The sequence below is a fragment of the Helicoverpa armigera genome, chromosome 7 (genome assembly GCF_030705265.1).
Source record: "Helicoverpa armigera isolate CAAS_96S chromosome 7, ASM3070526v1, whole genome shotgun sequence".
NCBI lineage: Eukaryota > Metazoa > Arthropoda > Insecta > Lepidoptera > Noctuidae > Helicoverpa > Helicoverpa armigera.
In genome coordinates this window covers 11802796-11816487 of record NC_087126.1, presented here as the reverse complement: position 1 = coordinate 11816487, position 13692 = coordinate 11802796, and the positions used below count along the sequence as shown (strand labels likewise).

Genomic DNA, 13692 nt, shown 5'->3' with positions numbered 1-13692 from the left:
TATTTCATATCTTTTTCTTTAGCTAAGACAGTTACATGGAAAGGTTCAGATAATTTGCCAAAATGAAACACAAAAATATAGTCTAAAATTATATTTCGGTAAAAAATTATACAATAACCTATCGCTTAGACTAGGATCAGGGAGGCGGGTAGTAGGGTCGCGGCGGCGGGCCGGGCGGCCGCAGCGGCGGGTAGTAGTTGGGCGGCGGCACGTTGACCGGCGGGAAGCGCGGCGGCGCGGGCGGCGGCGGCTCCGCGTACATCGGCGGCGGCGCCAGCCTCGGCGGCGGCGGCAGCGCGGGCGGCGGCGCCGAGTACACCGCGGGGTACGGCGCCGCCAGGCCCGGGTACGCGGGATACGTGTACCGGATCGGCTCCATCTTCGGCGGCTCGATCTTGATATCCGCGCCGTTCTTCATTGGGGTCAACACCGGCTTAGAAACTACTACGGCGACAGGTGATGCGGAAGTGGGCGGTGTAATGGAGGGAGGCTTCTTCTCGTTTTTTGGCTGCTTGGCGGCAGAGGGCGCGGGGGGCGAGTCGCCGCCTGAAGACTGCGGCTGCGGCGAATACAGATCTAGCACCTGAAACCGGCGAAATAGGCTATTAGCTTTTGATACGTGACATTTTTAACCCCCGACGCAAAAACGACGGGGTGTTATAAGTTTGACGTGTCTGTGTGTGTGTGTGTGTGTGTGTGTGTGTATGTGGCATCGTAGCTCCCAAACGGATGATCCGATTGTAATGCGGTTTTTTTTGTTTAAAAGGTATGTCAGTCGGGAGTGTTCTTAGCTATGTTTGGTGGAAATCGGTTCAGGTCTTCAAGGTCATCAGCTCGTTTGCTAGATGTGATAGGAATGTTACAAGTATATGTGGGATCTGAAATTTGAAACACTAATGTCTTTTGGAACCACTGAGCTGGTCTTCTGTTAGGGCACGAAGGTAGAAGACGTAACCCTGAACTGCCTTTTAGTAAACCCATCGAGTTTGGGCTCGTTGAATTTGTCTTGACGAGTTCTCTTCATGTTTCTGATTGACGAGAACTTGATGCTGGAAATGGGATGTGGCGGATAAAACCCTGGAATACCGGAATGAAACGGATAAACCGATTTATATTTTTGCTGAAAATCTAGAATGTCCAAAGGTTAATCTTTATTGTTTCTCAATCTGTGCAATTCTCCCAGAGCCAGTTTGTCATGAGGATTGTTAAACAGCTTCCTTTGGCCGAGATCGCATATAGCGACCCCATCTTAAGATAAAATAAATTAAATGAAAGAAGGAAAAATTAAGGAGCTCCTTTAAAAAGCATGAAATAAAATTAAATTATAAATTTAAAAAAACCCCCGACCCAAAAAAAGTATGCAATAATTATAACAAAAGGTTAAAAACGCTAAACCCTATAAAAAGCAAAAAATAACTTTTAACACTACGTAAACTAAATTTTGACGTGTCGGGGGACCGCTTTTTACCTTCATAAAAACTTACATAAATCAAATGATACCTACCTCTAATTACAACATCGTTTAAAAAAAAAACACGTATCTGAAGTAATGAATTAGAGCGGTCCCCCGACACGACAAAATTTAGTTTACGTAGTGTTAAAAGTTATTTTTTGCTTTTTATAGGGTTTAGCGTTTTTAACCTTTTGTTATAATTATTGCATACTTTTTTTGTAGTTAATTCTTCACATATAGTTTTCGACAAGGGTTCCAGCATGGGTTTGTTCCACGGCTGACTATGGGGCGTTCAAACTGTGGAATACTATAAAGGTGTCCATGTCTCATTTAGGTTGAAGTCTCTTCTTGAAAAGACTTTAAATCCAGTTTTCAAGTAATGACATAAATGACAAATAAAAAGGTTTTTTAATGTCACTCAGGTAAACTTGTTCTCCTTCCCAAAATTACTTCTTCCAGTCTTCAGCAACTAAGGTACCTATGTGTAACTAGTCCGAAAACATTTTGGGGGAGAAAGCCATCACCAATGACATTACCCAGACATCAGCAGACATTGATGATGATTTTAGTTTCATTCAAAATCATACCGAAACCAAACTGTCGCATGGCTGATGCTGTCCAGTCCAGATTAGGATGCACCTCCATTGGTCATCATCATAGGACTGTGTCATCTGCAAATAGTAGGTGTGAGATTCACCTGCCATTTCTGTTAACCAGTTTAAGCTAAACATATCCTCCAATGTTTTACAGAATTAGATATCCTGTCTTACTCTTCTGTGCACTTGGATATGTTTAGCTTTATGGTTATTTAATAAAGCATACATATAGTGGCAACTTGGTGAAGGCATCCTATAATCTATTTAGCATAGCTAGGAGGATTCCAGATCAGCCCAGTTAAGGTCAGTGAATCACTTCCATTGTGCCCATGTTATCAGAAACCCAAATATTTTCACAATTGCTCAACACAATCTAGAGGAAAACAAATACTGAAATGACACAACATGAGAGAAAAACAATAGTAAAAGATAAATAGCAATTTGAATTTTCCCATGGACAGCAAATTCTGTGGTTCAAATTAACTCTGACAAGACCTCCATATCACAAAACAATGAAAGTATTGAAATCGCACAATGGAGCAACATTCTATGTTTACAGGTATTGCAGTAAATTGCTCAATGGGGGTTATGACATCATAACTGACTAATGTTGCTTCAAATTGAGCAATTTAAGCCCACCATTAGAAATGGAGATTGTGGGGATTATTTAAAAAATATTATTGCTATGGTTCTAGCAAGAATTAGTATTATATGGGACCTAAAGAGCTACAGACATATTTTACAGTTGTAATCGCTTCATACAGAGTAAAGTTATGAGTTGTATCCAAGGTTGACAATATTCATCATTTCCAAAGTATTGATTAGATAGTGAACCATTTGTCTGAATACACTATACCAATGAGTCATTACATTATGACCATCTCCGAGCGCGAGCCGATTGCGCACGTGTCTCGAGGCGCACCTGCGTCTTGGCGACACACGGCCACTTCGAGTGTGCAAATGCGTCAAAAAACTTTTGCCGAAGTAACACAAGAGGGAATTTGGAAAAAAGAATCTCAGTCGGATGAATGGATAAAAGTACAGAGAAAAAGATACAGAAACAGGTTTATAGGGAATAGAGGAAATGCCATTGTTACATCTGATTCTAACTTTAAGGCGGCCGATATAAAAATCCCGATTTATATTTATAATGTGGCGAAGGCTGTGCCCGTGTGTAGCATAGTCGAATATGTTAAGAATAAAACCAATATTGAAGTTATGATAGAAAAAATGAACATGACTATTGAAAAAGAATATGATTCTTATAAAATATTTATACCTCGAAATAAATTGGATATGTTTATGCAAAAGGATTTTTGGCCAGAGGGAATAGCCTTTCGACGCTTTGTCGATTTTAAGTGGCGAAAAAATGGTAGAAATAATAATTTGAAGAACTTAAATGAGCACAATGGATGTAGTCAAGTTAATTAGTTTTAATTGTAAGAGTGTGAGCAGATCGAAAGATTGTGTGAGGCGATTATGTGACGCAGCTGATGTCGTTGCATTACAGGAGACATGGCTTCTGCCGCATGATATTCCTTCTTTGGGAAGTATAGATGATCGTTTTGCATATACTGGCAAGTCAGCAGTAGATACGTCTGCTGGTATACTGAGAGGCAGGCCATACGGTGGAGTGGCTTTGCTTTGGAAGAAGGACGTGTTTCCCGTAGCTACCGTTATCGAATGTGATAGTGCGCGTTTATGTGCCGTAAAGTTAGGTGTAAGTGACCGATCCATAATAATATTTTCGGTGTATATGCCCACAAACTGTATAGATAATTTGGCAGAATTTACAGAGTGTTTGTGCGAAGTAAATGCAATTATAGAAAATAATAGTGTTGAATCGGTGTACATGTTAGGGGACTTTAATGCGCACCCGGGTGAGTTATTTGCCAATGAACTTATTAACTTTTGTAGTGAACAACAGTGGTCGTGCGCCGATATAGAACTATTGCCACCGGAATCGTACACTTTCGTTAGTGATGCGCACGGCTCGCGCAGATGGCTTGACCATTTTGTGTTGACGACTGCTGCGAGGCTCTCGGTATTAAATATACACTCTTTTGCAAAAAAAACGGGCACCTATGCGAAATCTTAGTTTTAAGGACTTTACGTGTATTTCAAAGGGTTTTAATGATTGTAGTATGTTTCTAGCATCAAAAGAGTTAGCCGAGCATGCGTGAGAGTGTATTCTAAATTTGAATTTTGTACAATTGCTAAGAAATTGGTTAAACCTTGTTTTGGACTAATTGCTGGCAGAAAGTTCGTCGGTGGTTTGAAAAGTGTTTGAAGTGATTTTCAAGAAAATGATAATGCAGTTTTAATTAATGATTAATGTACTTTTTTGTTAGATCAAAACATTTTTGAAAAACTAGGCGTATTTGATAAAATTTTCACCTGCTCTAAATGGGCTATGCTGATGATTGATGGCAATGTTAAGAGTTTCGGTATTTTAGTGTAAAGCGTTCTATTGTTTAGGTATTGTACCCACGTGTTTTAAAATATCGCTTTTTCATAAATAAACACTATTTAGAAGAGTATCAGTACCTTTGGCTGCGACAAAACCAATTTAAAGTAAGCAGTGCCGATCACAACCCGTCTCCTATCGGACTTTGAAATTTTTAAAAGTCTTTAAATTCTACTAAATACAGAAAATAGCGCATAGACTGTGAGCACGAGGTCTTAAGGTCTCGTAATCGCTGATTTTTAAACAACCTCGCCTCTTGGGAAACTCCGTAGACCTCTGAAGATCTATGAGTCTGAGTGTTCAAATAGCGTGTTTTCATCCCACGGACATTTTATTAAATAAACTTGCCTACAATGAGATTTTCTGGCATCTGCAGCACTTTCCTGCTTAAATCATAACAATAATTGGCTATCTGCTCATTTCTTAAGAAACATACGTTTGGCCAATAATTTTGAATTTTTGACTCCCTTTCAGCTAAATCGTTGTTTAGTAACCCGATACCTATGGAGTTATCGAGAGCTTCAACGGGGCAATAATTTGACTTTTTAGATAGCTTTAACCCTCCTCATAATTTTTCATGTGGTTAATTTTAACATTTATCACAAAATTTGGTATTTTTTAAATGTCAAAGTCCGATAGGAGACGGGTTGTGATCGGCACTGCTTACTTTAAATTGGTTTTGTCGCAGCCAAAGGTACTGATACTCTTCTAAATAGTGTTTATTTATGAAAAAGCGATATTTTAAAACACGTGGGTACAATACCTAAACAATAGAACGCTTTACACTAAAATACCGAAACTCTTAACATTGCCATCAATCATCAGCATAGCCCATTTAGAGCAGGTGAAAATTTTATCAAATACGCCTAGTTTTTCAAAAATGTTTTGATCTAACAAAAAAGTACATTAATCATTAATTAAAACTGCATTATCATTTTCTTGAAAATCACTTCAAAAACTTTTCAAAACACCGACGAACTTTCTGCCAGCAATTAGTCCAAAACAAGGTTTAACCAATTTCTTAGCAATTGTACAAAATTCAAATTTAGAATACACTCTCACGCATGCTCGGCTAACTCTTTTGATGCTAGAAACATACTACAATCATTAAAACCCTTTGAAATACACGTAAAGTCCATAAAACTAAGATTTCGCATAGGTGCCCGTTTTTTTTGCAAAAGAGCTTATTAGTAATGTATGATATTTACTGGTCAGACCATTACCCTATTCTTATGGAGTGCAATTTAGAGTTAGTTAAGGCTAAAGTTATTAAAAATAGTAATAGTAATAATAAAATTATATGGGGGGAAAGGGACTCTAGTCAAATAAAGAAGTACCATAAAGCTTGTCACTCAAAACTTAAACTTATAGATTTTCCTAGTCAATGTTATAATTGCGCAGATCGAATCTGTTCAGATAGTAGTCATAGAGTTATATTAGATAGAATGTATAAAGATATAGTTGCTATAATGACTGAAGCTTCAATAGATAGTAATAATTGCAATATTAGTAATAGGTTAAATAGAAAAAGATATGTCACAGGTTGGAACAGACATGTCAGGGAGGCTCATGTGGTGGCTAGGCGGTACTATTTAGAGTGGATAGTTGGGGGAAAACCTACTACTGGAGATTTGTATAATAACATGTACGAATCTAGAAACATATTTAAACAGAAATTAAAATGGTGTCAAAATAATGAACAGCAAATTAAAATGGATATAATAGCAGATCATCACACAAAGAAAGATTTTAAGAACTTTTGGAAAAATACTAACAGCCTTAATCCAAAACCTGGCCATCCAGTGAGCGTCGCTGGCATTAATGAACCATCTAAAATAGCTGAGGCGTTTCGTCTTCATTTTAAAGTAGATTCCTTACCTGTTGGGGATGTACAGGAGGATATGGGGCCATGTAGGGGCAAGGATACGGGTGTCGTTGTCAGGTTCACAAATAAACAGATTAGGAATATAATTCAGGGTATGGTCCGAGGCAAATCTCCCGGACATGATGGATTAAGTATAGAGCATTTAAAATATGCCGGAGTTCATTTACCACGAGTTTTAACAATGTTTTTCAATCTGTGTTTAAGTCATTCATACTTACCAGAACAATTAATGCATACAGTTGTAGTACCAATAGTAAAAAACAAAAATGGAGATGTCTCGGACATGTCGAATTATAGGCCGATATCTTTAGCCACAATTATAGCCAAGGTGTTGGACAGTCTTCTTGATAAACACTTGAATAAGCATATAAACCTTCACGATCAGCAGTTTGGCTTCAGGTCAGGTTTATCAACCGAGAGTGCTATCATGTGTCTCAAGGAGACTGTCCAGTACTATGTAAACAGAAAGACACCAGTTTATGCTTGTTTCTTGGACCTGTCAAGGGCATTCGACCTTGTGTCCTACAAGAAGCTATGGGAAAAATTGGATGGGGAGACATCTTGTGAGCAAGAGATTGTAACTATATTAAAGTATTGGTACAATAGGCAAACTAATATTGTAAGGTGGGCTGGGGCAGCATCAGATGTGTACAGGTTGGATTGTGGTGTGAGGCAGGGTGGCTTGACCTCACCGCGCTCTTCAACCTGTACATGAATGGTCTTATTGGCGAACTCAGCAGCACTGGCGTCGGGTGTCATATTGATGGAGTTAGTATTAATAACATTAGTTATGCGGACGACATGGTGCTGCTGAGTCCTTCAATCTCAGCATTGAAAAGGTTACCCGAATTTGTGAGACGTATGCAGAGGGTCATGGACTGAGATACAACTCAAGAAAAAGTGAGATACTTGTATTTAAAGCCGGTAATAAAAGTTATACCCCAGTACCTATCACCCTAAGTGGTAGCGAGTTGAAGCAGGTGTCTCACTTTAAATATCTTGGTCACTGGGTCTCAGAGGACTTGAAAGATGACAGAGACATGGAGAGGGAACGTAGGGCGCTGGCGGTCCGAAGCAATATGTTGGCCCGCAGGTTCAGACGATGCAGTGACGCTGTTAAGGTGACGCTTTTTAAAGCTTATTGCCAGTCGATGTACACGTGTTCCTTGTGGGTTAACTATACGCGGACGACGTACAGCGCCCTGCGTGTGCAATACTTCAGGGTACTGGGGGCTGCCCCGGTATTGTAGTGCCTCGGGCATGTTCGCAGACGCGCACACTGACGGGTTTCATGCCATCATTAGAAAGCGATGCGCTTCATTGTTACACCGAGTGCGAACCAGTTCTAATAGTATCCTGAACGTGTTGACAGATAGGTGGGATTCACCATTACTGAGGCATTGGATAAGCCTACATACTACTATGTGATTGTGTTGTGTTTTGTATGTATTTATCTGTGTTTTCTTGTATCGCTCATATGGACTTGTCCGAAATAAAGTTTTTATTATTTATTATATTATTATAATGTACGAAATTAAGTTGACCTTTTTAAATAAGACTTTCTAGTCACAGAGAGAAAAAAACAAAAGACTAATAAATAACCAAGCATAGCCTATTTGTAGACTTTAGTAGCCACTTTCAAATGATAAATATGTTGTGTAATAATTGCATAACAGTATTTATCTTTTTTTAACAAAATACCTTTATTAAATATTAAATACATCAAAAAACATACCTGATGACAAATATCCTCAAGCAGTTCCATTGTAATATCTTCAACAAACATGTCCCACCATGCTGTGTGTTTAGGATTCCGACCGTTCCAGTCCAGCACTTCAAACTTGCTGAGCTTGCCGGCGAGGAACATCAGAGCCACCGCTATGACCTCCGGCTCCCATTGTAAACATAATGTTGTGCACAAACTGAAAATAACAATCAAGCCTTGAATATACCATGACTAATTCCATGTGTAGCCAGTATGTACACTTGATTATACATACACTGCTTATTATTATTAGCATTAGCTGGCACAAATTAATTTATTCTTAGATTTGATTTGCTAAATAGGAAATTCAGTATTTGAGAGATTCATTTCTATGAAAATGTTTCTCACACAAAAAAAAATGAGGAAAGTGTCTAGCAAGCTTATCAAAACTAACCTGTCGTTAACGAATGTCCACGCCATTTGTACCATCTTCTGTAGCTTGGCCTTGTCGCCCTTCAGGCACTTGGCGTACTTCAGCAAGTAGCCGTACGGGTGCTCCACCTGCAGGTCGAACTTGATCGTCTGCAGCAAGATCCTCTCCAGCGTCATCACCTCTTCTTTGGGATCGTCTCCGAAACTAGCGAATTTCTGCTCTGTTAGCAACGACTTGGCAACCTTTATGATATCTTTGCATTTCTTTGGCGTCTCTTCCACCTTGCCCGCCAGGAAGAGGCAGCAACACGCGGTGATGTACCTCGGGAATGTTCTGAACGAGTGGAACATGTAGAAGCGGTGGAAGTAAACAACTCCAGTGGCCACTGTATTATAACCTAGGTCCATCTTCGAGCCAGTATCGATGATGAACCTCGCGCCTTCCTTCCTGTACCGATTTTCCGTGTCCGTGGATATTGCATCGCGGAACGACGGCGTGTTCTGCAGATCCTTTTTATCATAATACCAGTAAGGCATTGTCGTTGATTCACTATAACACTAATATTATCGATAGACGGTCACTAACCTCCACAGCCATTTATTTATTACTGAATACTGACAAATATTATAGCCCTGCAGAATTGTAAAGCCTCGTAAACATGCGTTTAAAAACACAATATCTTGCTATCAGAATTTGGTAGGGTTATAGTAACACGTTTGACGTTTCAATTGCGGATTGTTGCCAAAAAAACATCAAACGCACGAAAAAATAATGTTGCTATTTCCTAAAACAAAAGCTCGTAAAGTATCTTACTGAGGAGGATATTTCTATGGATATTCCATATTTTATATTTATTTTGTGTAATTGCAGTAGAGAATCATAGATTAAATTGTTGCCTGCTTTTAGCTTACAGTAATTGCGCTTCAAACGTAACTCTTCAAAATAACTCAGTCCAATAGGCCTGAATAGGCATAGTCAGAAAGTTACTAAAAACCTGCCGATGGCTTATTACTTAAGGGGAAGTTTAATAAATAAGTTAAAGTATTAAAATCAATATCTAATGAATGGCTTTATTGGTTTATATATAATTATGTAGGTATTATATGAACCGCGTGTGGTATACAAGCGTCCGATAAAGATTTTTATCTTATCGGTAAATACATAATTGTTTTCAGCAGAGATTCCACAATAACTAAATACGTAGCGTAATATCTTTGCATAGGCACTGAAATTACCTAAATCGATTTGGCCATCATCCATGATTGATAATAAATACTGAAGAGTTTGAACCTATTGCTCCGACTGAAAAATGAAAAAAAAAATGTATTCCCCTTAGCAGGCGTGTGGAAACCACAACAAAACATCATCATAGCCGGTATTCAAACAAATAAGACTTCCTTTTCCCAAATCATGAATATCGTCATCCATTTAAGAAGATATGATGATGACCTACGGCTTCAAAATAACAGATAATTCCAACATAATACCGAATCAAACTACACTGTGTGAAACGCCGAATGCCTTATCACCATTGCTAATGCTTTACAACGATACCGTTTAATTATAATGAGCATACGTCAGTCACAATATGGCGTTGAGGACAGGAGCTAGTGTTTTGCGGTTGAGCGCGCTACGCAATGCTTACCGGGTTAGTTATTTATTCATAAACAAGTTATTGTATTTGTTCTCACACACGTGTTAGTGCCTCTTACTTAATATACCTACATACAAATCTAAGAGTGGGAGAATAAAGTTGTAGAACTTTTACTTTCCGTATTTTTTTAAGTAAACGAAATCAGTGCCAAGTGATTAAGCTGATAATCGTGTTTTGGATTTTTATCTACAAGAGCCAGTCAATATTGAACTTAGTAACAAACATCATACGTTTGTTTTCATTACATCATTTGCTGAAGCTAGATACGTAGTGATTGAATAAGTTATTGAAATTCGTTTTGTTTTGCATTTATTTAAATAACTTTTCTATGCGCTTCTTGCGATTAGGGTAATTTAAAAAGAATGTTTCAATAAATGGTTTTCATTGCTACCTACTTTGCTGTATTAATGTTTTAGATATTATTTTCTAATGAAAGTCACATGGACAGGGAATAACAAAAGGAGTACCTATCCTGTGATCATTAAAAGTATGTTGAACGCATTTTTTAGGTTTTGTCCACAAATACAAGACCGGAGGTTGCACAAAACAAGCCAAAAAATGCCGAATTTCCCGGCGCCAAAGCTCCGTACGTCACGGAAATGAATTTCCTGAACGACACCAGCTACGATCCCATCCCTATCTACCGGGTGTTGGACAACAATGGCGCGGTGCTCGAGAGTAGGGAGGAGCCGAGTATCGATAATGACCAACTTGTGAACATGTACAAAACGATGGTACAACTTACTCAAATGGACAAGATTTTGTACGAGTCTCAAAGGTGTGTGTATTATTTTTTATATTTAAAGTTAAATGTTAGAAAAATATTTTTATTTGATATTTATTTATTTATTCTGAACAAAAATACATTTGTGTTGAATACAGGATTAAGACAACTTATACTAATGGTACAATAATAACAATGGTAATCAACAAAAGTCGAGACAGTCAATAATGAAATTAGGTAATGTCAAGGAAAAAATGAAAAAAAAAACAAACATACATACAACTCAATCAAAATAACAACATGTCAAAAATCATTAAGTTCACTTAATAAGAAACAAGTTACATTGTGGCATTACTTTTGTAATGCCACAATGTAACTTGTGAAAAACAAGTTACATTGTGGCATTACTTTTGTAATGCCACAATGTAACTTGTTAACTACGCTGGATGCAGGTCGCTTCCAACAGGTATCTGTGGAGATCAAAGGGGGAGGCCTATGTTCAGCAGTGGACGTCCTATGGCTGAGATGATGATGATGATGATGATGATGATTACTTTTGTCGCTGAAAAACTCTTCTATACTATAGTAGCACTTCGACAACAGGAATAAGTTTAATTTGAATTTAAACATTCTTGAACTATCAATAGTTTTTAGCTCTAGTGGCAATTTATTGTAAATTTTAACGGACTGTACTTTGGAGCTATGTTTGACAACATTTAATTTTGGCTGCAAATAATTAGGTAAATCTCTCCTACGCGTTTCCATCCTAGTTTTCCTTTCTTCCTTTGTCTCATATTTGTTTAAGTTTTTTTGAAAATTACGTGCAATGCTAAAAATATTTTTATCAATTTACAGGCAAGGTCGTATATCCTTCTACATGACAAACTACGGCGAGGAAGGCATCCATGTCGGTAGCGCGGCAGCCTTAGACCCCCGAGACCTGGTATTTGCCCAGTACCGGGAAGTAGGCGTGTTCCTCTATCGAGGAGTGACGGTTACCGAGCTCATCAACCAGTGTTACGGCAACCATGAAGACCCTGGCAAAGGGAGACAGATGCCTGTACATTATGGGAACAAGCAAAGGAACCTTGTGACGCTTTCCAGTCCTCTAGGTAAACAAAAAACTAATATAATAATCTATATCGAAAATCTACATGTTGTGTATACAAGAGCTGAATCTTAATTTATTAAATAGACATGCTAATTCCAGGAAGAATTGAATAGCTGCGCTACCATTTACACGATATCTCAGTATTCCTGGTAATATTTCAGCAACCCAGATGCCGCAAGCAGTCGGTGCAGCGTACGCACTGAAGCGTCAGCCGGACAACGACCGCTGTGTTATCTGCTACTTCGGAGATGGCGCCGCTTCTGAGGGAGACGCGTACGCAGCCTTCAACTTCGCCGCTACCTTGGATTGCCCTGTGGTTTTGTTATGGTATGTAGGAGTTCATGGTTCAGTTAACGACGTCATGAATTAACTATACTGACCAACCTTGCGACAAAAGAATTATTCTTGTAGCCCTTTTAAACTTTCGATGACCGGACCAATACAGGGATGACATTTTGATATTTCTGTAAACAATATTATCAAGTGGCTATATGTCTTCCATTAAACAGGAAGGTTTGTAAAATGTCTCTATCCCTGACATTTACTGAAGTTCCTATGCTCATGAATTTGAAGTGTTTTGTTGAACGTTACAGCAGAAACAACGGCTACGCTATCTCAACTCCAACAAGCGAGCAGTACAAAGGCGATGGTATAGCAGCCAGAGGCCCTGCACTCGGCATCCGCACCGTAAGAGTTGATGGGACTGACGCTCTCGCCGTATACAACGCTGTTAAGCAGTCGAGGGAGTACGCCATTGCTAACAATAAACCCGTGTTGATTGAAGCTATGTCTTACAGGTAAGTTTTAAGAAAAGTTTATTAGAAAAATATTTAAATGAACTATGTACAACAGATGTCTTAAAATTCAATAATCTTATTTATATAGAATTCTCTGTTTATCTATATTTTAGAGTTGGTCATCACTCTACGTCTGACGACAGCACGGCATATAGGTCAGTAGAAGAAATACAAAAATGGACCAAAGATGAAAGCCCACTTCAGAAATTCAAAATGTATTTGGAAAGCAAAGGTGAGTTCATTAATAGAATAATTTAAAACGAAAACAAAAATCATTTTGAATATTATTCAAGGGTCATTCACACTTTTGTGGATTGTCTGACTTTTTATTATCTACAGGTATCTGGAGTGAAGATGCTGAGAAAACCTGCCTGAAGGAATCACGAGACACAGTCGTCAGAACCATGCAGGAAGCAGAGAAGAAGAAGCGTCCGCACTGGAAGGAAATGCTTGAGGATGTTTATTACGAAATGCCTCCTAGGATTCAGTCAGTATTTAACTGCCTTTTATTATAATTAATTAGCTTTACAAACATTTTTCAAAATAAGTTCAAAGTTAAACTACTGGCATTTTACACTTCGTTTTTATTTTTCAGAAAACAAATGCAACAAATGGAGGAGCATTTGAAGAAGTACCCGGACAAATATCCACTCGATCAATACCAGACCGATTAATTGTTTAACTGATTGTAAATAGCGACATTGCATTCTTAATAAATTATGTTTTAATATTATCGATATTGTTATTTGATGTAGATCATCCCTAATTATGATGCGCATGAAAAAAACATTGATTGTGTAGAAGTAGATTGATGTTTTGATATTGTGATCGTGTTTTAAAGAAAGATTGTTAATTTGATAGTAAGTT

General features: G+C 38.3%; 2 protein-coding genes across 2 annotated transcripts; one reads left to right on the top strand and one right to left on the bottom strand.

The window, feature by feature from the left end:
• Positions 1-76: 76 nt before the first annotated feature.
• Positions 77-9164, bottom strand: LOC135117102 (cyclin-K-like). The gene is made up of 3 exons (XM_064035524.1): positions 8561-9164; positions 8137-8323; positions 77-583 (listed from the first exon to the last, which is right to left on the bottom strand). Exons 1-3 carry the CDS (start codon positions 9073-9075, stop codon positions 137-139), a joined length of 1149 nt encoding a protein of 382 aa, XP_063891594.1. The 5' UTR covers positions 9076-9164; the 3' UTR covers positions 77-136.
• Positions 9165-10035: 871 nt separating this feature from the next.
• On the top strand, positions 10036-13558 carry LOC135117111 (2-oxoisovalerate dehydrogenase subunit alpha, mitochondrial-like). The gene is made up of 8 exons (XM_064035552.1): positions 10036-10187; positions 10703-10971; positions 11773-12029; positions 12190-12355; positions 12622-12825; positions 12939-13057; positions 13165-13312; positions 13421-13558. The coding sequence occupies exons 1-8, from the start codon at positions 10128-10130 to the stop codon at positions 13497-13499; spliced, it is 1302 nt and encodes a 433-aa protein (XP_063891622.1). The 5' UTR covers positions 10036-10127; the 3' UTR covers positions 13500-13558.
• The last annotated feature ends 134 nt before the right edge of the window (positions 13559-13692 follow it).

What these genes read in the sequence shown, in the direction of transcription:
- LOC135117102 (XM_064035524.1), bottom strand. Translation starts at nt 9,075, where the DNA reads ATGCCTTACTGGTATTATGATAAAAAGGATCTGCAGAACACGCCGTCG. An exon ending in TGGACATTCGTTAACGACAG is followed by an intron (nt 8,324 to 8,560) that starts GTTAGTTTTGAT and finishes TGTTATTTTCAG; the next exon opens with TTTGTGCACAACATTATGTT. An exon ending in TTGAGGATATTTGTCATCAG is followed by an intron (nt 584 to 8,136) that starts GTATGTTTTTTG and finishes CGCCGGTTTCAG; the next exon opens with GTGCTAGATCTGTATTCGCC.
- LOC135117111 (XM_064035552.1), top strand. Translation starts at nt 10,128, where the DNA reads ATGGCGTTGAGGACAGGAGCTAGTGTTTTGCGGTTGAGCGCGCTACGC. An exon ending in GACGCTTTCCAGTCCTCTAG is followed by an intron (nt 12,030 to 12,189) that starts GTAAACAAAAAA and finishes GTAATATTTCAG; the next exon opens with CAACCCAGATGCCGCAAGCA. An exon ending in AATGTATTTGGAAAGCAAAG is followed by an intron (nt 13,058 to 13,164) that starts GTGAGTTCATTA and finishes TATTATCTACAG; the next exon opens with GTATCTGGAGTGAAGATGCT.